At 36.9% G+C, this 27,992-nt stretch overlaps 1 protein-coding gene across 2 annotated transcripts; it reads left to right on the top strand.

The window, feature by feature from the left end:
• On the top strand, nt 1–27,933 carry klhl24a (kelch-like family member 24a). 2 transcript variants are annotated; one of them, XM_088913829.1, is made up of 7 exons: nt 1–237; nt 3,611–4,583; nt 7,009–7,193; nt 13,133–13,251; nt 19,065–19,253; nt 23,366–23,554; nt 23,849–27,933. In XM_088913829.1, exons 2-7 carry the CDS (start codon nt 3,664–3,666, stop codon nt 24,047–24,049), a joined length of 1,803 nt encoding a protein of 600 aa, XP_088769955.1. In that variant the 5' UTR covers nt 1–237; nt 3,611–3,663; the 3' UTR covers nt 24,050–27,933. The 2 variants fall into 2 exon arrangements, with proteins under 2 accessions (XP_088769955.1, XP_088769956.1); XM_088913830.1 differs by having other exon boundaries at nt 37–237; nt 3,643–4,583.
• The last annotated feature ends 59 nt before the right edge of the window (nt 27,934–27,992 follow it).

Here is a 27,992-nt window from a genome sequence, read left to right as displayed (position 1 = left end):
GTGCTGTCCTAACCGTTTTTATAAAGTTGTTTGTTAGGTTAAACAGAATGTGACGGTCAAGGTGGAATAGATAATTGCCGAAAGAAGGAAGCTGAAGAAAAATTCGGAATTATAAATTAATTCTGGATTAGAAACCTTCTGATAAAAATAAGTCACTTCGCAAGTGGTTTATTATTTTTTTTGTTCGTTTTTAGTTTTCTCTAAATATTCTTTTGCGGCCGCATTAAATTTAGAAAGGTAAGGATGCTGTAAGGTGACAGAGTTTGCAAAATAACACCGTTTATGTGTGAATGCTGTGAAAGATTTTAAATGTTTTTTTTATTCTCATTTAGCATAAACATTCATACGTGGTATCACTAGCTGTGATAACGTTACTGTTTTATTGTTGTTAGTTTTGTTTAAATTTGGTATCTTTTGTTTAAAATTTCCTATACGTTTTGTAGACAGTGGTGTTTGTTTATAAGACGGAAAGTGGGTTGTCGGGGTGATTGTTCACTTAAGAGGAAAGCAGGGTGTTCTAAATTCAAATTACGTCTGGTTTAGGCTGAATTTAGGTCGGATTAGTTTTCATATGTAACTAGGTTACCTGTAAAGATTAGACTAACTATAATAAACCCGTAATGGCTTGTTAAATATTTTTTATCAGGCAATGGCATGTGATCCGGACTCTGGGGACCGGGCTGTTGTTTACATCCAGATTTTAAAAAAAAATGTATTGAGTTTCATCTAGACGTTCCAAGCAACAAACTGTTAATCAAAAATAAAGTTAGATGCTTTAATAGCTACACAATTCCAGTCGTCACAAGCCGTTATGTATGCTCTATACTGTAAAATGACTTTTTTTTTTTCCTGTTGGTTGAACTTGGGGCATCCAAACCCTTTGTTCAAAGACCTTCTGATGGGTTAATCGCCTTTTGTCGCGGGGGGGCGCAGTTTGTTTAGTAAAGTATTGTATTGTGTAGAACGCCAGTGTTATGGTTACATTGTAGCTGTAAGTTTTGTATTTGGACTTTTGTTTTACTTACCGAATTCCTTATATCTACGAAATGTCCGTACCTAGATAGCGACTCTTGTTGTTCGACCCACCGCGGGGAAAGAGACTGTTTTTATCTTTCCTCACCGAAGTCATATGATTGAGTATCTCTGATTCCGGCGAGGTCCTGGCTAGCAGCCTGGATTATGTGTTGCTTGGAATGCAAATAAAAACTGTATTTTCCGCGACCATTTCTTCTCTCTTAAACGCCAGGCTCTTTATCGGTGATGCTCATGTCAGTGTTGAGAAGATGAAATAATGTTAGTCAGTACAGAAAAGTGTATCATTTTCTTAAGTACAACAGAGTTTTGTTTACGTTTTAGTTAATGCAAAATGGTTTTATTCGGGTTTTTTTAAAATCTTTTAGTAATTCATAGTAAGAGAGAGGTATTCGTCTAACCCCCAAGGTGTTACCGAGATCCCCCAATTAGCTGTTATGGCGAATGAAAGATGATTTCATTTGATCGTTGGTTTGCTTTAACAGACCTGTAGTCTTGATTACAGGAAACCTCACTTAATAAACTAGTGTATAAGAATCTCAAATAGGGCATTTTTTCGCGTGATTGTTTTCATAACGTGTTAAAATATTCTCCGTCAGCTCGGAAGAGGCCCAAGATATGACCGTGTTTATGTCAACAGTGTCATCCACATTGAAGTAACTGAATATTCGTTTAACATCTGTAACTTTAACATTCAGTTTTAAAGTAGCTAGAGATAGTTAATTTGACCTTAGTTCTGTAAATTTTAAACTAATTCAATGCAAAATACTTCATTCATCCTCATGGGATAAATGTTAAACACCAAGCAGTGTAAATACAACATACTGTATACTATGTTTTTTTTTCCAATTTTATTTCAAATAACAATATTTCTAAAAAATCAATGAACAAAAACAGCAGAAGGTACATAAAATGATTATGAGAGTAATTAAAGTGCATGTGTATTGTATGGACTCTGTCATGTTCTACAACACAAAATAATAATCAGTTCATTGGATATTAAACTACATGTACATTTTCAGAGGAGGCTCTATCCAATAGAGATCAATCACATTGATAAACCGTTCGTCACCCACATTATTAGCAAGCCTGATGGCCTGTGCAACGAAACTGCATTTTCTTCTATTTTTGATTTTCTTCTTGTACCATGGATAACAAAAACATCTTCATCGTTTTTTTGTCACTTTTGCCTTCAGGTAGAATATGAGATGGGTCTTTAGTGATGGCATGGTCTTCCTCAGGATTTGATGGATATGTGTATTAGTTGGATAAGTTTTAGAAATGTAAAAAATAGAAGAGAGATTCAGCTCCAGCTATAAGCACTGTGAACAGAACTGTGAATAGGTTATCAGTGTGCATGACTCATTTTGTGTCTTGTAGTAGTACTGAGTGTTTTGTTAGGTGAATTAACAGCTTTTGGAACAGATGGTTTCACAACACATCCAGATGATTGCTATACTGTCTTGCAAGTTTCCACCCTTCCACTAAGTGGACACATGTACTATACCTTCTGCATAATACTTCAGATTTTGGATGTGATGATAGAGAAACTGATAAAAAATATAGAATTTCTCAAATATTTTCTTGGGGCACTAAAAATGCTGAAAAGTCACAACACACTAAAAATGTAAACATTTGATTTTGACGGCATTGAATAAAATATTACAAGTCACAAGCTGACATGCAATTTTTTAACATATTTGCGGAGAACTGTACAGTATGCCTGTGTTCTGTCTCACCATATAGAGGAGAAGCCATGGTACAGTTATTGAGCCTTGTAATGTCCTTACTTAACACATTGGTAATGTTTGTCTTTCCTAACTGTGCTTACAATTTGAGTTGTCTCATTTAAGTACACAACAATATTCCTTTAAAGCTAAATGGCTTGTTGCTTTTAGTGTAGTCTGCGCAACACTCGTGGATTAAATCGCACCTCTTTGATGGGTGAATAAGAAAACAAGTTGTTCTGGTTTTCAGTTTCACTGTAGCCCCATGCACAGTACAGGTGAACAGATATTTGCAGGAAGTAAATGGTTCTGTTGGCACCAGTGTAATTTAGTATTTGTTTTACAGGAAGACTTAAAGAAAAAAAACTGACATTGTGTAATCTTTGTAGCTGATGTTAACCCATTGTACTATACATGAGGTGTAGGATTCATCTGCTCCCCTGAAGAAAATTACGCAATACTTTTTTTCTTTTTTGATTTTTTTCTTAAGTTGACCTTTTAAACTAATGTTCTAGCAACGTGGCTCCCTTATGTTTTGAACTGATAACCCACATAGACTGAGTTGTTTTCCTAAAATCTATTTATTGAATGTTGTAATAACCATTGCCTCATTCTTTCTGAATATATAATAACATCTGAACTCATTTGTGTGTCACAGTTGTATGTTTATCAATGCTGAGACCTGTAAAGTACATTTTTGCACCGTGTAGTTCTTCTTTGCACTTTGTTCTAGTACACTTAGCATTTGCACTGGCTTTTATAAGTTACAGTATATGTGCTGTGTTTGTGACGTCAAACCTGCTACTATTGTTACATCTTACAGTGAGAGATTTTCTTTCTCGTTGTCATAGGGCACGTACTGTGACCTCTTTGGTCCCTGCAGGAAATAAAGGTGGATGCAGCCATGGTCTTGATCCTGGGCAGAAGGTTGAACAGGGAAGATGTAGGGGTCCGTGATTCTCCTGCAGTGAAGCGCAAGGTCTTTGAAGTGGACTCCAAGACACTGGTGAACCACGACATCTTTGACTTCTCGTCAGGCTCCTCGCATGCTGAGAGCATACTGCAGGTGCTCAACGAGTTCCGGGACAGCCGTCTTTTCACCGATGTCATCATCTGTGTAGAGGGCCGCGAGTTCCCCTGCCACCGCGCGGTGCTGTCCGCCTGCAGCAGCTACTTCCGGGCCATGTTCTGCAACGACCACCGGGAGAGCCGCGAGATGTTGGTGGAGATCAACGGCATCCTCGCTGAGGCTATGGACAACTTCCTGCAGTACGTCTACACGGGCAAGGCCAAGATTACCACAGAAAATGTACAGTTCCTCTTCGAGACCTCAAGCCTCTTCCAGATTGGGGCCCTACGCGACGCCTGTGCCAAGTTCTTGGAGGACCAGCTGGATCCCTGCAACTGCCTGGGCATCCAGCGCTTTGCTGACACGCACTCCCTCAAGCAGCTGGCCAACCGCTGCCGCACCTACGCCATGCAGAACTTCACGGAGGTGGCCCAGCACGAAGAGTTCCTGGATCTTCGGCAGGATGAGCTGGAGGAGTATATCTCCAGCGACGAGCTCGTCATCAACAAGGAGGAGATGGTCTTTGAGGCTGTCATGCGCTGGGTCTACCATGACGTGGAGTACCGCCGGCCCATGCTCAAAGACCTCCTCCACCATGTTCGTTTGCCTCTCCTGCACCCCAACTACTTTGTCCAGACTGTGGAAGGGGACCGTCTCATCCAGAACTCCCCTGAATGCTACCAGTTGCTCCATGAGGCCAGGAGGTACCACGTGCTGGGCAACGAGATGATGTCTCCTAGAACCCGACCTCGCAGGTAAGGGCAAAATGTGTCTGAATGTGCTTGTCTGCGGGGAGGTTTTGGTATAGGTATAGGTAGGTATATTGGATTTCATTTGACCAAATGTGAAACTTGGTCTTTTGTCCATGTGGTTTTTAAGTTAAGGATTAGGCATAAATTAGTGACTGTCAGTGTTGCCAAAACAGCTTTGTCAGAATTCTTTGTTTCAATGTCTCCTTTTCATACACCTTTCAGATGAGCTGCCTGTCATTGTTATAAAGAGATTAGCCGTAATTATATGATTAGTGCACCTCCTGTTGGGGGAATTCAGACATGATAGTCTCTCATTCTTGTGCTTTCTAGTTATCCCTTGTTTACCAAATAGTTTTGTTTTTATTTTTCTTTTGAAGTGGCAAGGCTGGGGTTGTGGAGTAAACATCAGCCAGCCTGCTCTTTTATTAAAAACATAAATTAATGATAAGAAAGCCAAAACAAGCAGGTAGTGGCAGGTGATAAGGTTTTTCTTCTGAAACTTGAAAGGGTATTAAATCCAATAAATACTGTTATGCTTCCCTGATGTCTGTCAGACTTTGTTGTTCTTGTTCCTTCAGACCATCTAGCTGGCAATTGGCTTCATGTGTACTGAGCATCAGAAGATGTCTATCACTCTGTGCATGTTTTTGGAAAACTGAGTATTGATGATAAGTTCTGGTATCATTTTGATTCGAGATCATTTATGACTGGCCATGATACACCCAAGTCACTTTGACTGTTGCATAAGGTTGTCATCTCTTTAGTACGTCTTAAGAATAAGACCTTTGAGCCAATAGTATACAGTATATTGAGTCTGGGCTAAGGTGGAGTAAGCACCAGTGGTTCCAAGTTTACCAAGGTTTTGTATACACCACACTGATGGCCATCAGTGAGTGTGCCACAGATTTTCAGAATAATAATCGTAGTTGACAGACAAATTGGTCCAAGAGGGATGGTCTGGACAGGAGCTTAGTCTTTACAGAAATCCACTGGTGGTGATTAATGGCAACCTAACTGCATGGTATATATTGTTCAAGTCCTGGCACTTCATTTGCTGTCCTAACTGTCACCCCATTACAGTATTACAGTAGGACAGTGCTTAAGGCTTATGTAACAATGGCCTTCTTGTGAGATGAGAATGTGAAAGTTGTGCACTACTCATCATACTGGAGCCCTGGTGAACATCTGTGGGTTGAGCTCTGACGATGTGTGGAATCTAGGACTCGGGGATCAGCTGACAGGCACATGCCTGTCCAGAATGTACAAGTAGAATGGGCCAGATTCCCATAAGATAACATCTGCAGCCAGGCGCAGAGTATGTGTCACGTGTAGAAATTGAATTGCTTCCAGCATTGACCCCACACACTTGCCTATTGCTTTCAGAACAGACGAATATGACAAATGTAAATCAGCACAATCAATTGATCCAGTTTTTGACTTCTTCAATAAAATGTAGGAATTCTGCAGTGGTTAGATTTGCAGGATATAACTGTATGATTTCTGAAATCTGAAATAACAAAACAACAGAAAAGACTTTCCTTTATTGTAAATTGTTCTGCATCACTTCATAGTACTATCATCGTTAGAGTTTGAAAGTTTTCTATTCATGCCTATTTTATGTTAAAAAGAATAGGCTTTTCTGTTAAGGTCTATCTTCAGATACTTGTTTCCCTCCATTACAGTGCAGGGGTATTGTATCTGCTCAGTTACAGTGTAGGGGTATTGTAACATTGAAAAAAGACAATACACAGAGCCCTTATTCTTCTTTGGATGAAGGTGTTGGCTTATAAACCCATGTAGGAGGCAGCTGGCTCTGCAGACAAGGCAGGAGTTAACTGGAGTGCAGCCCGGTGTCAGGTAGCAGTTGGATGACGCCTACTCTGCCTTGTCAGTATCGAGGCAGAAAACAGAACGATGATGTCTTTCTGTGCACCCTGAGGGCCTCCACTTCCTGCCTGTGAAAGACTATGTAGTAGCCTATTTAATTTTCTACCACTGCAGAGTTTGTGAATTACCTAAACTCTGTTTTTTAGCTGACTATACCTTTTTATTAACTCACTGTGACTTTCTGAAGACCATGTCGAGACCAGGTGCACAGAATTGTAGAACAGGTATTGTATCAATATACACAGTATTCATATACACTATATAGGAAATATAATTATTTGTATTATCATTTGCCAACACTCCTAATGTGAAATGGACATCCAGTGTATATTCCTGTACCAAACCTGAAAAAAAATGGTTAACAATGTTGTTGGTCTGTTTCGTCTGCTATTCAGGCTTCAGTACTGTATATTTCTTTCAAAGTCTGCAAGCAGTCTACAATGTCAATAGATCTACACTCAGCCCCACCTGCTGGGCAGCTGAGGAGTCTAGTGAAGTTATTGAATCTCACTGCCACATTCCTGTCTCCCACCCCCCACAGGTCTACAGGCTTCTCAGAGGTCATTGTGGTGGTTGGTGGCTGTGAGCGAGTTGGGGGCTTCAACCTTCCCTACACTGAATGCTATGACCCGGTGACTGGAGAATGGAAATCTCTGGCCAAACTACCAGAGTTCACTAAGTCTGAATATGCTGTCTGTGCCCTGAGGAATGACATCCTGGTCTCAGGTAAAGTGAATTTGTGGCCTCCGTAAATTAAGGCCTGTCTACTGTTGTATGTTTTCCATAATATGGCTCAATGCCAAGTTTGTTAAAGATGGCACCTAATTTGTTTTCCTTAACATTGTGGCCTAATGCATTTTTACAACTTACATGTTGAAACAGTCTGTCTAGTACTGAATTTAACTGGGGAACAGTATAGAGTTGAGGCTGTGGTGAGAAATATATACTTGGCTCTTGGCCTACACAGCAGCAAGTCATGAATTCGTTATTACCACATCCAGTACTCATCTAATTAAAAATATATTCAATATACTCCTCATCGCTCTGAGTAAGTTTCACAACATTGCCCCCCCCAGGCATGAATAAGTGTTATTTTTGTGAGTTAGTAGTAATTGGTAATAAATTCAAGAATGTGAGGTTTTACTGTTTCCTGTGGCTTGACTTGATAGTGTTACCAGGTTTTTCTTACTCGAAAGCTTTATGGGATGGTTCTGTAGCAGTGAAATCACTGTGCCACTACAATCTATAGAAAAACTTTGTAAACCAACATAAAAGTCTGAGGAAAATATGAGGAAAAGGTGAAATTGCTGTGCACATTCAGTGATAAAGAATACCTTTCCATTAATATGTAATTGGTCACCTTACAGTAATAGGTTTCATTATCAGAGAGGAGGGTTTGTATGTTTATATTCCTGTTATGTTTACAGGTTACATTTTGTGATACATTTGATCTTCCTGTTCTGTTGATGTTTCTCCCACAACCATTGTTTGCTATTCTACCCATCTATTGTTGCAAAAATACTTAAGGCTATTTATGGCTAAATTGGACAAAGACGCATGTCACTGTTACACCTGGTTTCTTTTTGTCCAGGGGTAATTTACAGTATATTGCATTCACAAAAAAGAAAAAAAATGGTATTGCAGGTTCATTATTTTGGTGTAAGATTCTTGTTTTTTTTACCTCCTGTCCTACATAAAATGAATCTGACTCACTTATAAGATACGTAAGTAACCTGCTAGAGAAGACAGTTTACTGCTATTTTATGTTTTAGGTAATTTTTGCTATGTCCTATCACTTAAGAGGAGCATGGAACCTATTCCTTGACATATCTTGCATAGTCTGGACAGAATTTCCATTGAGTGAACACCCTGAACTTGAAAATGCAGGCCGCAGAAGCCAAGTACTCTGAAAATATTACTCACAGCTCTCAGAGCACACCCTGTGTGGCTCCGTGTGCTCTGGGATCTTAAAGGTTGATTTTTATGTCCACTCTTCCACATTCGCAAGAATGCCAAGGACAATTCACCAGTTCTCCGAGCTTCTCGGTCAGGCCTTCAGATGCAGCATTTCTGAAAGGAAGTTTCAATTCTGTGATCACCTGCACTTGGAAGAGCTTTGTTGGAGCTTCATTTACTGTCACTGAGACACAGTTTTCTTTGGCCTCAAAGTGATTTTAGGTTATCTCTCTCTTGCCAAATCAGTTCTTTTTTAAAACAGGAACAAGCAATTATTATTTAATATGACTGATACACTAACACTTATAGTATTTAGTACTATGAGATTTTTACAACTGCAAATCCAGCTGTTCCTCCTTATAATTGAAGTATTACAGTACTTTAACAGCATTGACCATGTACATTTTTTCCAAATTGCAGTTTAATGTGCTGTTTATTTCAGCCCTGACAGGTTCAGACCACAATGTCCTAATCTCTCAATCCAGATTGAAAAAAACTCAAATTCAAATAAAACTAATGAGCAATACTAGTAAACGGTCATGATTAAAAGCATGAATGTAACTGTTACTTCCACAGTGTCCATAATCCATGATGACAAGTTAATTGAGCACTCACAACCAGAGAGGGCTTGGGGAAACAGGAGACTGTATTTTCAATTTCAGATTTTAAAATTAATACTATTCCCAAAGGTACTATTTAAGTTACCTTGATTTGAAATAAAAAATGATAGTTTTCTTGCTTCCTGTTATGTTAATAATTCTATGCTACTTGCATTTCATGGGGACAACATACAACAAATTAGAGTTAATTGTGTCTATTTAAAATTAATATTGGTCAATGCCATGTTTTGAGATTAAAGATCATAATTAATTCCTAATACTATTATGAAAACACAAGCTTGAATAACCTGGGTGGCAAGTTTTTAGAAGTCTTGTGTCAATATTAGGTGTTTTCCACTGGTTGTATTATGCTAGCATCACTCTATAATGTATCAGTTAAAAGGAGATTGTGCAACTTTGCAACCTGCCTTATTCTTTTAAGCAACATAAAGAAGCATAGAACTCCTTTAAAATGAGTACAGTTGTTGCCTTGGGCCCAAAGCATTAATTACAAGCTGCTGGAAAAAAGCTCAGACCAGCCATTGCGTGACTATTTGCCTACAATTCCATTGTCTTACCTGACAACAGAACAAATATCATCATAACAGGCCCAGAGGCCTGATGGTCATTTGTGTCCCATCTTACAAGAGTCAGGGTCAACGTAGTGTCCTGAATTTAACGCAGTGTGAGCAGTAAGACATCTTTTGTGGCGCCAAGGCGTGAAAAGAAGATTTAAGGGGCATCAAATCCTCCACTTCTGCTTTTCCATGTAGGCTTTTCACATGGAAAACAAAAAAGTTTGTCATCAGTGAAAACCAATCCAACCAAAAATGACATACAGATAAGATGCCCACTTTGAAAACTTGGAGCCAGCCTGAAATGGAAGTGAAATGGCACCAGATGTAGTATTGACAAGAGAGTGGGCGATGCAAGGATGAAACTACCAAGCCTCTACTACCTGTAGATGCGGATACTGACTAACTGGCATTTTACAGTAACTGGTTTGATGACAAGCTAAACAAGTAAAACTAGTTTGTTTTATTTTAATTTTGTAAGTTCCTTTCTTAAATTGATCTTTAGGCCTAATTTTCAGTTGTGGATAAACCATGGGCAAATTGCCTGTGTGATTACATAACTATGCATTGGGCTGTTTGCCCACACAGAAAAGGACATTGTCTGTTTATTCTTTGTGCTGATTGCAGATTAAAAGCAAGATGCAAGGAGTTATTTAAATGTGTTGATGCCGATTATTTAAAGGATAAATTAAATTATGAAATGGGTAGACTTCTAGGACGAGAAGTTGAATGGGAGTCATAAGCAGATTCAATCAATGCTTTTTAAAACAAAATGAAAATGAGATGAAATCCGAGGTTGAACCTTCAAATATATGATCATTCGTTTTCTTTTCATTCACTTGCAGCTGGAGGTCATCATGGTGTATGCAGTTTATTAATAATTTGTGGTACTTATTCTGTGATGTAGTAGAAAAGCATATGTTGGTACAGAAATGGAAACATTAGCCACTTGATATAAACTTTCTCACTTTCGTATCCTATTACTTGTGGTACTAGGATAGTACTTGTGGTACAGAGTGGTGGCTCTGTGGCTAAGGATCTGTGCCTGTGGCTGGAAGGTTGCCGGTTCAAATCCCGCAGCCGGCAGAGGACTCCTACTCTGTTGGGCTCCTGAGCAAGGCCCTTAACCCCAATTGCTCCAGGGGCGCCGTACAATGGCAGACCCTGCGCTCTGACCCTAGGCTCTCTCCCTATCTGTGTGTCTGTGTGTCTCATGGAGAGCAAGCTGGGGTATGCGAAAAGACAATTCCTAATGCAAGAAATTGTAAAGGATAAATAAAGTGATGTTGTTATTATTATTATTATTATTATTATTATGAATTACATTATTAATAATTATGAGTGACCCTCTCTCATTCCGTTAAAGTAGTTTCTGAAGATAATTCCAAAAATAGTTTGCAGGTTACTGTATCAAATTAGCATCAATCAAGTAACTTTTTGTGTTTTTACTCATTGTAGAAGCATTGGAGTGATGCACAGGGCTCCAAGACTCCCATTTAACTTTGAGGAGTCCTCTAAGTGGTGTTTTCTGTTGGAATATTTAATTTAAAAGTCCAAAACTGATCTAACTGAAAATGAGAGACAATTATACAGAGCCCATTTTATGTTCCTTCTTTCAGAATTCTGTGCTTTATTTTTAAATCTGGCTTCAGGCTGGCTTCAAGTTTTTAAAGTTCTCTCTAAATTTACATAAGGACTAAAGCTAAACATTAATGAAAATCTCTGTTTGTTGAAAACATGCACTTTCATTATTCATACAAGTGATATATTCTTGTTACCAGGTAACCTAAATGCAGAATAAACAAAGAAACAAGTGGCAGACCTAAGTGCATGTACTGTAAGCATAAAAGGAATATAGTTTAATTAAAAGGAACAGTGATAATGAATGTGTGAGAACAATTAACTGGTCATGGCTTTAATAAGTTGGAACGTATAGCCTAAGGCTTTAGGAATAGCAGTACTCGCTTTCTAAATTGCGGAAAGAAGCATGAGAGACATTGTCCTTACTTATTATAACTACCCAAATCTTAATTCATCAAAGGCTACTTTAAATGCCACTTCTGTTGCTTTCAGGACCTGGGTTAAAAATAATGGGATATTCATAAAGAAAGTAAAGAAAAGTGGAAAGTACCACTACTGTGTATATTTTGGTTTGAACTTGCTTTTTAATGTCTTAACATTTGTCTTATCATAAGAGCATGTTTTGGGTGGTATGGTGCTATGGCCTGTTTGTGCTGCAGTTTGTGTTTTTTACCAATATGACTGCCTTTTTTGTCTTATTTGTAATGAAGTGCTTCCTCATGAAACTTCCCTGACCTTTATCTGTCTCTGTGATCTACTGTATCTTCAAACACTTGGAGAGGAACCACTGAAAGAACGAAATGAAAACTCTAATCCAGGTGTTCTAGGCTGAGGTTGATTGTACTTGATTGGCTCATACTGTATGTGCGTGCTGTTTGTGAGTCTGTTCTGTATTATGCACAGTCAACAGTGCAAAGAAAGAGGAATTTCATTTCTTCCTTGTACATTTGCATAGCAGTTGAAAGATTTGCATAAATCCCTCCTCCCCTGTGAAAATGGACCCTTTTTATTCCTCTTAGAAAGGAAATTGCTAGATTGAGCTATATCATCATTAGTTTAGTCCTAAAAGAATGTTTGGCAACAGACAAATTACAGGGCTACGCTCCAATAGTTGGAGGCTCCAGGGTCTGGAATGATGGAGCTGCAATGTTAGCCGTTAAACTGAATTTTTGAAAGCCTTTAGGGCTGACTAGGGAAATGCTTTCTTCTGGGCTGTTTTGAATGGAGTGACAATGCACTTAGGTAGAAATTCAATATTCACATGCAGCGATAGACACAAAATAAAATGGTTAGAATACATTTTCATTTTGTCACTTGAATAAAGACTATAGAGTATCCAATAAGTACTGGTTTCACAACTTGGTAATTCACTTCACAGAAATATTGTTGGTGTGTTGGCCATTGTTAAATCTTTCCCAAACATTTCCCAAGTTTTCCAGTGGAGACATTGTGTCCTGTGTTATGGGGGTCAGTTGGAATGTCTTTTCTTCCAGTATGAAGTGTATTTTTAATTGACTTACAATGCTATAAATATGGAAATTTTTGTGCCATTTATTTCAGCTTCTTGCACTGGGAACACTTTATTTTTGTAAAGTACTGCATTTGAAACTGTGACTTTAGAACAGAGTGTCTGTCTGGGCAAGTGTGTCTCTTGTTCAGTCTCTTGATCTTTCAAGGTTAAATTAAGATGAGAACACAAAGTTAACACAAGCTGATGAATTAACTCAACTTTGTGAAGCAGAGTCAACCACCTTTTGTGTCTGTAGTTTATTAAGAAAAAGTACTCTGTAAACACGGACTCAGCTGACTGAGTAAGATCTGTTTGAAGTTTTTCAATGAGATTATGTTTACACTTTCTGATGTCGTTGAAGCTCAGTAAGGATGTCTTTGGATAACAAGAATAGAAATAATTTAGCTAATTAACTGAATAGCTCCGCACTGTTTTTGCTTTCAGGAGGTCGGATAAACAGTCGGGATGTGTGGATGTACAATTCCCAGCTCAACATCTGGATTAGGGTGGCCTCCTTGAACAAAGGCAGATGGCGTCATAAAATGGCTGTCCTCCTGGGCAAGGTAAATAATCATCAGTCCTGTTTTGTTGTATTTTTACCTATAAAATGAAAGTTTGCACTCATGTCTTTCTCATACTTGGACATGGACAAGATCACCAAAATGTTTGTTCTGTATTTTAAAAATATTTCACTCTTGCCAGTGTAGTGTCTATCGTTTTCTGTGAAATTATTATTGTTCTGTTTTAGGAAGAATCCACTATAGTTATTTATGAACTCTATATAGTTAAGTGTTTTATAAATGTTTACATGGTACATTTATTTTTTTTAGATAAAATTGTAGACTTTAATGTCCTCCAAATCTAAATTTACCAATTGTTTATGTTTGGGAACTGTTACACACTTAATTTTGTCATGGGAGTTGGTAAAGACTATGCATATTTTCCTCGGGCATCACCAACCAGTCTTCTATAAGCTATGTGTTGTCATTATTTTTTCGTTGCACATTTCTCATCACCCAGGATTTTATATAAGGATTTGATATTTTGTGATATTTTATGACATCCCACATAAGGTGAGCCAACCTTATGCTTACAGGAAATGTATGGGTTCAAAATTGTTTGGGGAAAATACCTTGGAAATTTAACCTCTTAATTTGGGGGGGGTTCATGACCGTTTTATGACTGATATCTTATCAAGGATATGAAGAGTTTCTAAAGAAAACATCTTGCCAAACCTGCATTTAGGAGATTAACACCTGCGTAATATTTTCAATATTTATACTTTGAAGCCTTTCAGAGTACAATTGGCATGGTTTCAAAAAAACATAGTGTGTGTGAAAGATATGGCGAAGTCTTGAAGTCTTTTACTCTTTACCAGATCAGATACTGGATAGTGCAGATTGCTGTGTTGTGGACCTCCTCCCATTATTCTGTGTCCTTGGCAATTATTATGAAAAAAGAGCATAATTTTAATTCACTGCCTAGCTTATGGCTGTGCTCATGTTTGTCTGTCTTATCCACGGAAAAAGATATGACCTTTAAGTATATAGTGTTTGAATGTCATTTTGGGTTTAAATCCTTTGCCTGATCCCAACATTTGTTTCAGTTCTCATGTGAACGTGCATCTTTTTCCACCAATATATGCAGAGACTGCCCTTTTAATATTCCATGTATGGGTCGAGGAAAAAAAGAAAGGTTAGCATACTGTATAGCTCTAACCAAAATTTTCACCTTTTTTTTTTTTGCTCACAAAAATAACTTTTTCCAAAGGGATAAATACACTTCATTGGTTTCTTTTTTTTCTCTTGAGCCATTTTGTTTTTATGAATTAATTCTCAGTACTTACCCTAAGCAATGTTTATGTATAAGGAACCTAAACCCTGTCTCTCTCTTATTGGCACTTACTATACACCATCCAGTATGTTTCTATCTTTAAGCAGGCAGAGAAATGCTTTCTTCTCCTGTTGTGTCTAATTCCTAGGTTTAGAGGTAAATTAATTGATACTGCACCAGTCTGGTAATGAAACTCAGTTGAAGATGGGGAGCTTTTCCAGCCTTCCTTTGTGCAAGTATCTGTTGCAACACGTTGTAGTTCCTCTCTGTACTTTTCCACCAGGGTCTAGGTTCTGCTCTTTGTATACTTTATGTTGTCAACACATAGAGTCCTTTATTCTATAGAAGACTTTAGCAGCAAATGTGTTTTTATTTAGAAAGTCAAATATTTCTTATTAGATGTATCCAGGTGTGTTCTAGTTTACCGTGAACATACTGTATAAACCAAAGTCCAGCATTTATACTGAGCCACTGCACTTAGTACTGCACTTTTTATACTTACTGTATGCAACAATTTAAATGATGCCAAGATAATATTGTCAGTAATGTTATGTAAATTTCAAGGGAACTTTTTTTTCTGTTTATGTAGATGTGAGGCCCTTTAGTGCTGGATAAAAATCATATTGTGAGTGTTTTGGTGACACCTTGCTGCTGTAAGCGAAGAGATATGCTTGAGGTCTTAATTTTTAGAATACTCTAAGCTACAGTATGCAGTGGCTAATAAGCACTCTTAATTCATATGTACAGGTATGCCCTGGGTCGAGTGCAAACTTTTTTTAAAATTCTTTCCAAAACACTAATGCAAAAAAAGCAAAGTGCTAAGACCAGTATTAAGGCATTCCCCAGATGTTGAATGGTGACTTGTAGGTGCAAGTAGCTGTAGACATGTTAATTAGTGTAAACAACACTTAAAGGTATTATTTTCAGAACTAAGGCTGGACCTGCTACTGCAGTAACAGTAGAGTGACATGCAACAAAAAACAGACTATTGTTAGAAAGAATGCAAAACAAATCCAGCTCCTTAACATGATTCATGTTTCTTTGTTAAACATATAAATGAAATTATTTTTTAGGTCAACAGAAAAATTTTATCTGAAAAACAAAGCTGCATCTTGTGCAGCTAGATTTAGTATTTGCCCTACTGGTTCTGATCATTTTAGCCTGCATTTTGTGGTGAGGAATGATGAACTATGAATGCCAAAGGTCATTGTCTTCAGAGCATAGTAAGATCACTGTGTACTTGATATAAGTTGTCCTATTTGCCCCACTTCCACCTGTTGGTTTGTTGTATTATTAAATCCTGAAAAAAATAAAGCAAAGATATCCAGATATGGTTAATTTGTTGTGAGATGCAGGCATAGATCTCTGTTTTCTTCTGTAACTAATCAGATTCTATACTTTAACAGCTCTTTCCTTAATTGGATAATATGTTCACAAAACTTTAACTTTGTTACCATGTCTTAGAAGCTTATGATTCAAATAAAACAGCCTTCATCATATGGGCCTTTTAAACTCTGTCAAAGCAGTTTGTCACAAAGCCTCATGCAGAGTCTGAACACAGAAGAATGAAGCTAAAATCAGTGAGATCATCCACAATCTCTTTTAATACATCAAAGAACAAAAAATAACATTCTGTCTATGACAGTGTATGACTTACTGTATGTTCAGATAGAAGTTTAAAAGGTATGTATAATATACGTAAAATATTACTGTTTTATATTAAAATAAACTCATGTCTTGATTTTCACTACTTGGCAACAAAAGACTGTTTCACTTGGAATGTTTACATTACCTTACTGTTTTGGAACAAAGTGTTCAGTGTACTGACAGTCTTGCTTAACTTTTTTAGAAAAGTGAACTTGCAGCTTGGATTTCTTCCTGGGTATTGGTGTGTGTCCTAGAATATATGAAAGAGTTGTTTAGTCCCCGAGGGTCACGGCAATAAGAAGCTGTCTCTGATACAACAGCTTGGAACATAGCTACAGATTGAAACTAGGGAACAGTATCTAGGGAGTCATGACTAAATTTTATCACAGGGTCAACAGTTCATGTCGACATTTTACAAGTGTATTTTCTGTGGAGGATTAACTTTTTAAAGAACCACTATTCTAAGTTTTTTTTACTTTATTTGCTGTGTAAATTCATTCAGCTTTTCAAAAATCTAAGAGGCGATTAATCTTAGTGAAAAAACATATTTTGTGATTTTCCTATCAATAGTCTGTTTCACCATTCACACTTAATTAATGGTTCCTTGTCAACAGTTCATAAATTCAAAGGTTTTTTTTATTTTGTAAGAAAACTGTGAAGTGAGCTGTGAACTTAGAAGCCTGTCTCATTGCAAAAGGATATCCAATTTCTTTTTCAGTTATTGAGTAAAAGGTGTATTTTCAATTTAAAGTAAGTTGTATGCCTTTCTACATAAAAACACTATTCACCCAAGGACCTTTTCATATTATGGGTTTAACAATAAACAAAATTAATTGAAAATATAGACTTTGTATGAAATCCTTCAGTTATCACAGGATACAACAGAAAGTTTATTAATAAGGGTTTTGTGTGGCCATGTTTTGTTCATTTAATAGGTAGGAACTATTAATAATATATATTTTAAAAGAAAAATAATTTTATAATGTCCGAATGTGTTTGTTGTCTCATAATATACTATAATTTTAGGCCTGTGGAATTTATATTCTGCTCTTCCACTCCGTAAGTGAGAGTAAGTACAGAGGAGCACCTGAAATTGACCTTTCAAATTTAAACATTACACAAAACGTTTGAACCAGAGATTCAAACCAAGGCTGTCAGAAAGGCAGTTAGAGAGGCCTAAGGAATACGAAGGACTGGATATCATCTCAGGCTGCACATCAGACAATAAGCAGTAATCTACGCTCCCCTCACTGTAATGGAAAACACAGGAAGTGCTTTCTCCCTCTCCCTGGCCACTGGCCAGTCCAGAACCGTCCTGTGAAGAGAGCAGTTCTCCAACATGTATCTTTCAGTGTTTATTTTTATTACAGTGTTAAAATAACTCTATAAGGCAGTGGGGAACTGCCCTTTCTGTAGGTGCAAGACATGCCAGATTTTTTTTAATCATCAGAAAACCAAAAGCAAGCACAACTACTTTGTTTCATCAAACCTAGGTCTTTTAAGGTAAACTTTAAAAATTATATATAATTTTAATGTGTTCTTAATTTTCCTGTGTAATTAAAATAAATTATAGAATGAGTTATACATTATAATATATCTTGTATATACAGAACTGACCTACTACAGCGATTTTTGATAAGGGAGGCACATTTTGTACGTCACACTATAATGTGAATACAAATTTTGTTTCATACTGTATACAAATTTTGTTTCAGACTGTACTTTACTGTAGGCAGTAAAGTACAGTAAAGTGATATCTTTCAAACAATACTTCCTTAATACACTACTAACAGCAAAGTGCACCTTGGCACTTGATTACTTAGTAGTCACTGAATTTAAACACATCAAAGAACTTATTGTTTTATGTAGTGTTTCGTTTCAATAAGGTAACTTGTACTACCAGTTTCTCTGAAAATAAGCTGTAGGGCTTCGATTGTTCAGCATATACAGCATTTCCATTAGTGCTATAGGTTTCTTGGATGTGTATTTGGAATGTGCTGCATTTGCCCAGCTTTTGTCTTTATCTTAAACTTTTAAAATTTGTAGTTTGTATTGTTTTCTATTAAAACATGAAGAAATAACTGGAAAGACAGATAAGCATGCTTATCAGTTAACTGTTGATCCAAGGTGTTTGTATGATAAAAATGATAAAATCATTTGTTTAAACCTATGAAATCATAACCTGGATGATTGTCCAGATATGTAAGTGTTTCTCATCCTCACTGAACAAAAAAATGTTTGGATTAATGCCAATTTGTTTAATACTGTTCACATGTAGGTCATATAAATGTATCATTGTACTGTTGGTGCTCAAATTTGCAAAACAAGAAATACTTACTATTTTATAAATTAGCCTTTTTAAATATCGTGTATTCCCCCTACTAGATTGTTTCTCTTCATTTTACCTGGCTTTAGTGAAAACAGATTTATCAGTTTTAACTGCACATACTCTTTTGTACCTGTTTTGTGTGTTTTTTTTTACCTAACTTCCTCAGGTCCTGTGTAAGTGCATGTAGAGTGATAAATGGTAAAGGTTTAGGTTAAAATATTGTTTCGAGGGTGGGATGTCTGGTACATGTACTGTGGTATCCGGTGTGTTTTTTACTTGACGTTAGGCTTTGGGAGGAATGGGAAGAGTGCAAGAGAGGTGTTATGTTTACTGAAACAAATGATTGTACATCTTAATATAAAGAGTAATATACTCATACTTTCAATAAACTGTAAAACTTACATTTGTATCTTACATGAATAATAGATTAAAGATTGAGAAAAGAAAACACAAGGGTTTCTAAGGTTCCTTAAAAAATGATCTGATTATCGCAGGAGAGTTGTCATTGCCTTAAACGGGGCTGCTGTCCGTGTTTGAAGAGTGTACGTCCATGCCTGTGCTCTGCAGGTGTATGCAGTGGGAGGATATGATGGCCAGAGCCGGCTGAGCAGTGTGGAGTGCTACGACTCCTTCTCTAACCGCTGGACAGAAGTGGCACCTATGAAAGAGGCCGTCAGTTCTCCAGCTGTCGCCAGCTGTGTCAACAAGCTGTTCGTGATTGGAGGAGGACCTGATGACAACAGCTGCTCCGATAAGGTGAGCTTACAGTGTCGCTGATTTCAGCATCTTCAGTAGAGCTGTCGGAGAAATTCCCAGCTAGAGCATTTCGAATTTCATTTGGTCTTAAGGCAACCACAAGTTAAGTACTGTAATATCAGGAAAGAACAAATGATGTGTGAGTAATGATTATTACAAAAGGGTTGCATCGGATTTTGGCAGTAGGCACAATACATACTGTAAAACCATGATTTTTTTTTTGACAGTGTATAATAAATAATGGTCTTTGAGATAAATGTTTGAGGTAATAAATGTTTGCACTTTTTAGGATAATATGCATCTCATTTATTGATAAAGTTCATGGGACATTAACTTTTTTCTAAAAAGAATGAAATTAGCAAACAATTTCTTGCTTGTGAAATATTCTTATTTTACAGCAGATCCTTTTTTCAGTCTGGAACATGATGAAATTCAGGACAGTGAAGGAACATTAGCTGTTGGCAATTATTGTGGAATATAAAAAGACCAGTATGCTCTGAGGCTGACAGGAAAACAGGCAGACAATGAGAAAGCAAAGACCTGGTATCGAGTTGCGGACAAGTGTAAATCTCCATCTGTTTTCTGGTCCTTCCTGCCACACATTCTGAGAGCCATCTGTTGGCCCATGTTTACATGTCACACAGCTCACTGGCTAAGGGCCGCCCAGGACACACAGCATAGAGCATTGGTGAATTTTCCTAAAACAAAGTACCTGCAATAGTGAGAAGAATTAGAGGTGAACCACTTCCATTAATCTTAATTGTTAGCAATGTGATGATGGTATAAGGCAGCATATTGTTTACAACTATTTCACAGATAGATAATAGGCTCCCATAATGTTAATTCTGCTTGTTTTTCTACATTTGATAACATATGTTGTAATTCTGGATCTTTTGCTAATACAATTTAAGATATAAAAGCAGGTGAATCGAGGTGTAGCACCTTTGGCCTTTTTGGATATTAATGAATTTGTGGTTGCTCCAAGCAATCGTGATTCATACAGTAAGTAGTGCATTTTCATTTCTAGCATAACTTGTCTGAAATCTAGAACTTATCATCAATTGCATTGTGTTTATATGCTTGTAGGCTATTTTAAATGTTTTCATGATCACACACAGGGAAGTACAGATAAGAATTTCCCATTAATTACTGTACTGCTGTACAGTATGGGATGATTGTGGGGATGTGTCATATGGCTGCTCAGTCCAAGGAATTCACCTACAGATAAATGGCTTCAGAGCACACACCTGCACTGGTGCATCTTCAGTTTTTCTGAACAATGCATACAGTTACTGACAATACTACAAAAGTGGTAGGATACCTGGTAACCAGAGCAACAATCAATTTTTTTATTATAGATTTTTAATAATATGGAAGTGAAGCTCATTAAACATAGGCTGTTATTGGAATATCTTTAAAACACAGGCAACAAAGAAAGCTTCGTCAATTTTTTGTGTTATAAAGTAGCACAAATGGCAAAAGACAGCCTCAAAAGCAGGTTCTCCAGTGTTATCTGTTGGCGCACCAGCCCAGTGCTGCACAGTAGTATCCTGTAATTCATAATCTCGTGTTGTATTGCATGCTATCATTTTTCATCATTGTTGGAATTCTGTGACTGCAGGAATAATTACATTCATTGTTTTATTCTATACCAGTATTAATGTTACATTATACTTGCTTTGTGCTGTGTTTTCTTATTGAAACACACAGATGAATTGTAACATTCCCTCTCGACTACCCATTTAGGATATATTAATGGACTTGATGCATGGAAGAAGTAGGTCATTATGTGTCCTGAGTGAAGCTAAACTCTTCTTATGATCAATATTTATAAAACTATAATATCTGTATTTACTACTTGGCACACAAACCACAATAATGGCCAAATATGTTTCAGTTTGTTGGTCGGTATCTTCCAGTCATTTCTAAAATTAGAGGATATGGTCCCGTCTCCAGAACACTATATGATATTTACTGGTGCTTTACATCCATTTCCTTTTCTTTGACCAACTCCACTTTTTGTCAAGAGCTATTATTCCATTTAAAAGGACTGTATACACTTGCATTCAGAATATTGCGTTTAATATTGTGCACACAGGTTTTGGTGTTCTCTTTCTGATATTTTGTATTTTACCTGCTACTGTGTGCATGATTTCAAGTTGTTTTGTCGTCACAGAATGTAAAGTGTTTTGTGTACTTGCACTATAATATCCCCACAAACTATCTTAAAAACTGAAGAAGGGCCAGAACCAGTTTGCATTCCTTAACAGCAAAGCATGTGGTTATAAGGTTTGAGAACAGCATTATTTTAACACATTCAAAGTATGCCTGTAACACTAGGGAACTTATCTCTGTCTGGAGGGTTTTCCATTCACATCTGGAATCATTTCTTCTTGGTCCTGTAGGCTTACAAAATGTTTCCTGGCCTTATTCATAGTCCTTACAATTATGAGTTTTTGTTTAAATTTTAATGAATCTATAATTTAAAATTTAGACCATAAGATTTATTAAATGATGATCAGTAAGTGAAAAGATCATCAGTAGTTTTGTTGGTTGTTATTTCAGATAAAATACTACTAGATATTTTAAAATAATACTAGATTTTTATAAAGATAATTTTTTTTCTGGATCTGTGATCTGATTGACTGAAATATACAGTACATATATAGTCAGTGATTATGGAGACCATTTATTCTTGACATTCTCTGAAGGAGATGGCTGAATGTGACCGTTTCTTTTTGATTTGTTGCATCATCTTTTATCAACATAAAGACAGGTTGCCATTCAGCACATTTTCTACACAAGCTTGAAAACCATGTGCAGAAAATGTGGACAGTATTTTTTTCTGAACAAATCAAGAATGTGGAGGATGCATTTTCAAATATTTTATGTAGCACATATACTGTAATTCTCAACTCAGCATGTCAACACATACTGTTTGGCCTTGTCACTTACACATAATATTATAATATTTTGGCATATAGGATTATGTATCTACAAGAACACAGATTATTAAAGTTGTCTTATTGTAACAGTAGAGGAAAAAGGTTTTATCATTCTGACTCCCAGCATGAACATTACTAGGAAAAATGTAAACTATTACTGATAGTTATAAATGTTCATTACTGTCTTTTGAAACATGCTGTATATAAATTCAATTCTCATCTCATCTGCATCTTAATGTGCCCATCTTCACCAGAAGAATTATTTCTCTTTAATGCTTTGGCAGTGTTTCTCGATGAGTCCAGGACCAGGCTTTCCAGGGATAAATGGAGAACCTTTTTATCTCCTATTTACATAGCTCTGAATTGGTGATGTCTGAACTGAGTGGGTGCCACCCCATCACTCAAAACATACCCACAGTCTCTTGACAACTAATCACGACCATGTGTCTACCAGTTTCAGCCAGTCATGCACTCAAAAACTGGCTTACAGTCGTGCCAGGACACACTATATTACTGCTAAAGCCAGGCTGGTCAATTGTTGCTTCTCATTTTAGTATTCCATGCAAATTATGTCATTCTCTTTTAGAAGAGCTCAGTTCATGGAAATTGTAAATTTAGTGGCACAGTGTTGATGTTAATCTGTACTGAAACGCAACTTCAAAGAGCTTCAAGAGTTACATCACTTACTGGAGAAACTGCCAGGGTCGAACAGGGTGTGGTGTGTTCCTTTTGGCTCTGAAAACCAGGAGGTTTACAAGTTCACATATCCGGGTTCTGCATCTGCATATTACTTAAAATAAACCCAGTCCCCAAGAGCTGTCACATCTGTGTCAAGATTGTTCAGTATTGCAACAGGAATAAAACACTATTCAAAGAAAACTCATCAATTGATTCATGAGAAAAGAGATGCACTTATGAAATGTAGAAACATAAAATCTTATGTAAGGTATGTTTTATCCTGTGATTGTTATTCTGATTCAAAATGAATTATTCAGTAACAATATAATAATCTCACCATCTACGTTTCATTGTTATACCGTCTTTACAATAAATACATCTCTCTTAATAATGGACTGCTGTGAGGATTAATGGTTAGATGTATATTTATGCAGTTTTCCAGCTTGTATAAAAGTACATACAGTATATAACCTCCGTTTTCATTGGCAGGTCCAGTCCTATGATCCTGAGACCAACACCTGGCTACTGAGGTCTAACATTCCCATTGCTAAACGCTGCATCACTGCAGTGTCTCTCAACAACCTCATATATGTGTCTGGAGGCCTGACCAAGTCCATCTTCTGCTATGACCCCATTGAGGATTACTGGATACATGTGATGCATACGTTCAGTAAACAGGTAGGTTACATGTTTATGAAGTCTGTTGAATTAATTTGTGTATGTTTATATAGTCGCTAACAATTAGGAGGATATCAGTAGACTCCAAAGTCCTTTTCTAGCCTGAAAAGTTTAAGTAAATTTGGCAGTTGTAAGACTGGTCTGATCAAAAAAAGAAATAAAAGTCTTTGTCTGAATTAGTTAATTAAATCTTATACCAAAGTTATATGAGAATTTTTACAACAAGAAACTATTCTCCCACAAGAGTGTGTCCAGCTTTGTCTCCATTGACTGGGTCTTTGTGACTGTGTGCAGGAGAGCTGTGGCATGTCGGTCTGCAATGGCAAAATCTACATCCTGGGCGGGAGGGGAGAAACCGGAGAGGCCTCAGACAACATTCTGTGCTATGACCCAGCCACAGGCATCATCACCGGGATGGCAGCCATGCCACGACCCATCTCCTACCACGGCTGTGTGACCATCCACCGCTACAATGAGAAGTACTACCACTCCTGACCAGCCACTGCCCGAGACAGGCCTCCACTGCAGGACTGGCACTCCCAGGCCATCAAGCCCAAGGGTGCCCTGACAGAAACCATAGAGTAGATATAAGCTGAGCCAGCAGTAGCAATATTTTGTGCCTTGGTACCATTTTAGATTACAGGACAAGCGAATACACCGCTTTAACCCGTTTAATCTTGTATGCAGAAGCAGAAAGTGTGGTTGCTACTCTCAACGTAAATAGTATGGATGCTAGAGTTGTACTCTAGTTTGTAAGCATATTAATATTTGGAGTTTAAGTCTGAGTAATTATACTGCATGTTTAAAGTTATATATGGTCAAATTAACTCTGGAGTTTAATTCCTTGTAATAATTAGAGAAGCCATGGTCTTTTCTAACTGAGAGAACTTCCAAAGCAATGAATGCACATTTACATCAGTATGAACAATAAACTACTAAAAGAAATGTCAGAATTCCAACTCTCAAAAAACAGGAAATGGAATTGTCCAGTCATTCAGCAGTTAGGAGGTTAAACATTGCAGGTTCTGAGTAATAACTAAATGATGTGGGAGGGTAATTATCCATTTATAGTAATGTGATCATGTTTGTTCATGCCCTGTAATCTAAAGTGCTCTGTTTTTATAATGCATCTATGTTTCTCATGTATGTTTATACTTGTCTTTTTGTCAGCTTATATTGTACAATAATCAGTTATCTTTGTATGATTTTTAATTATTTGCTATTTTTATTATAAAGTGATGTTTTGCATTTTTGTTGTTTTTGATCAAACATTTTATCTTGATAACAAGCATAATTCTGTAATAACCACACGGCTCTGACTCCTTTGCCCTCCCCCTCACTAGAAGCTACAGGGAGGAATTACTTGTAGCAGATGGAAAAAAAACATGATTTCTTATCTATCAGAAGCTTTGCAAGTTATGCTAAAGTGTCACTGTGCTTTTGTCAGGACACCCAGAACATACAATGCATTAAAATAAAATAAGCACAGAGCAAATGCAGGACATGTACCTGCATAGCATTGAGACCCATATTCCATATTGTTTCAAAAAGCTAACACGTTTGTAACAACCTTGAGGCAGGCCTACGGTTTTTGTTTTATATTAACATATATTTAAACGTGTAGTGACTAGCTTCTGCTTTTGGTAAATGCACCCAGTAATGTTTTGCAATAGACATTTTATTTGATCAGTGATTTTCACGTGCTCCAAAATCAGTCTGCATTAGATGAGCTGTGTAGACTGAGATTTGAAAAAACGCATTTTAACAATTTTCCAGAGAGAATTATTTCGGACAAGACTGTGCCGAAGGCCACCTACTTCATGAGAGCTATGAGATGAATGTGGACTGGTCAGTAAACATTTACTCTGCTTTCCAAGTCTTAGGTGCAGAGTCTCATGCTGTGAATAAGCTGTCTTTATTTCCAGGCCATTTCGTCATTTTTCATGAGCAGTGTTCTATAACAGGGGCTCTTCTACGTCCTTTTTTTTTGTATTCTGTAACTTTTGACAAAGCCCCACCTGGACACCACTATCTGTAGATAATGTTTTTGGGTAGATTTAATTTAATATTTTAGAAATATCTTGTAAATACTTTATTTTTACTGTATCAGTAAACGTTTATCACTTGAGTTCATGTAAGAGAGGTGTGTGGATCCTGTCTGCATTTTCCTAGCTCCTTGCCTCATGGAACTTAGTTGGTACCTGTGATTTTACAGTAGGAAAGAGTGATACTATCTGCCGTTCGGAAGAAAGCGGAATCATTACATTTGGGTAATAACGTATGCTGTTGTGTGCATTTAGTATTTAGTCTGACAAATTGTATTTTGTTGATTTTATAGTAGTTCTTTGTTTCCATTAAGCTACAATTTTATATACTTAACAGTCTATGTATAGCTTCAGGGTATAGTATTTAATGTGCTTGGGGATGACTGCTTTTGAATGTTGGTATTTCTAGTGTCATTAATATCAGGCAAGGACTTGGTAATGGAGATAAACAGAGTGCAGTTAATTTTAGTTCCTCTGGTTTTCAGTGTGCACTTAAAGTTTATAATGGAAAGACTTTCTCTAATAAGGACAACATGTAAAATCTGAATTTTATGAGGATGTGTTGGAAGTCTTAAAAAAAAAAGCCTTAACAAAATAACTTTTAGTGGGACAACTACTGATTTAATATTTACAGATGTGGGGTTAAAATAATGAGATTATCATAAAAATAAACAGAATTCTAAATTGAAGTTTATTGGAAGTGCAACAAAGAAATGATTAAATATTAAAATAAAGACTTTGAAGCATAAATATTTGAGATCAATTACAGGAAGTTAAAAATCTGGAAATACTGTGCTAGTGCATGATTAGGTGAGACAGGGCACGATCAGACAGGTTTGCCTCTTGTTTCATGCCATGTTCTAATTGTCTACTGAAAGGAATTACCATACATTTTCTGAAATAATTTCTCTCCCATTTCTTTCCGTGTGTCTGTTTAATTCCCACCTCCTGGTTTCAGTCAAGGGCCAGTGAGATTGAGCAGGATTGTGACAATGCGGCTGTGGCTACAAGTTTAGTGAGTATCATATTTACACGAATGCCAAGTTTTAAAGGTTTAAACAAGATTTTTTAAATTATTCTTCTTCATTTCTTAATGGGTTATTGGAGTTGTGTTTTGAGTGTTGTTTTTTTATTATTATTGGTATATACCATGTGATGCCGCTGTCAAAATGGAAGAAACTGGTGAAATGTAGAGGATAAAGCAGCCCGTCAGGGGTGAGGCTGCCTGTGGACATGGAGAGGCTGTCTGAAGTGGCAGGGGATGTCAGTCTTGTGGGAGGCGAAGCAAGTGAGTGGTGTACCACACACTCCCAGGCAATTTGGAATATTATATCTATAGGGGTGACAAAAAGTGGTTTTGTTCTAATTGTGACTGTGTTCAAGGGATTACACTCCCTAATGGGTTCTCCAGTTGGCTAATAAAGACATTGTCTGCATGGGAGACCATTCTTATTGGAATTGTCCTCCTACATTAATTTTATAGAAGTGAGCCTCTCCAACCAAAGAGTCAAGCTTACACACCCTGTGATTCAGATAATGGATTTATTTTATCTCCTGTTTATTATATATGCTTAACATTTAAAGATTAATAGTCTGTCATCTCAAGAACAATGCAGTGAAGGCCAATTATGATTGTAACTGATGCTGAGATATTGTGGCATGCCTTCATTTAATCATGGACAGGTGATATAATAGCCTTTTCTGGTGTGCTAAGTTGATTTGTTACTGAATTTTCTACTAGACTAGTTATCTTACTTTGCCTTTAATTACAACACAAGTGCCTTGAAATTATATATCAATTTAATATTTTGTTTGTTTGTTTTTTAATATTGGAGTATGAGAATACACAGCATTTGGTTGAGGAAAACAAATTCAAGCCAGTCTAAGTAGAACACCTATATGGAGAGGGATAAATATAAACTTAGCAAGTAAAAGGTAAATCAAATAATTCCATAGAACAAATAAAGTGAAAAGTGTACTGATTAGTCTGCTCACATTTACTGTTTATAGCATAACATAACTGGTACACTGACACAAGAATTTCAGGAGCAAACTTAGTTGATGGTATATGCCATACAATGGTCAATTCCACAAATCATTATTTTATTTGGAGAGATTGTTGTTATGTAAAGGCTGCATGTTAAAACTAGTTAACCTTTTTATTGATAAGCCAGTAACTGACATGTTGTGTAATGGTTGCATTATAGTATTGCGTGATATTTTTTTTCTCTCACCTTTCATTTTATTTAAACATTTTGTATGTGTGTTAAGACACTTGCGTATGATTGTACTAGATGTATCACTGATGCCTTAATAAAGTAACTTTCTCCTAAATGATTGCCGTTTTTATTGAAACTTTTCTTTTGTAATTTTACTTTGAAGAGCTTGGGGCC

The sequence above is a fragment of the Atractosteus spatula genome, chromosome 4 (genome assembly GCF_055471065.1).
Source record: "Atractosteus spatula isolate fAtrSpa1 chromosome 4, fAtrSpa1.hap1, whole genome shotgun sequence".
NCBI lineage: Eukaryota > Metazoa > Chordata > Actinopteri > Semionotiformes > Lepisosteidae > Atractosteus > Atractosteus spatula.
Note: the sequence above shows the minus strand (reverse complement) of the source record. Positions and strands in the feature narration are given on the sequence as shown.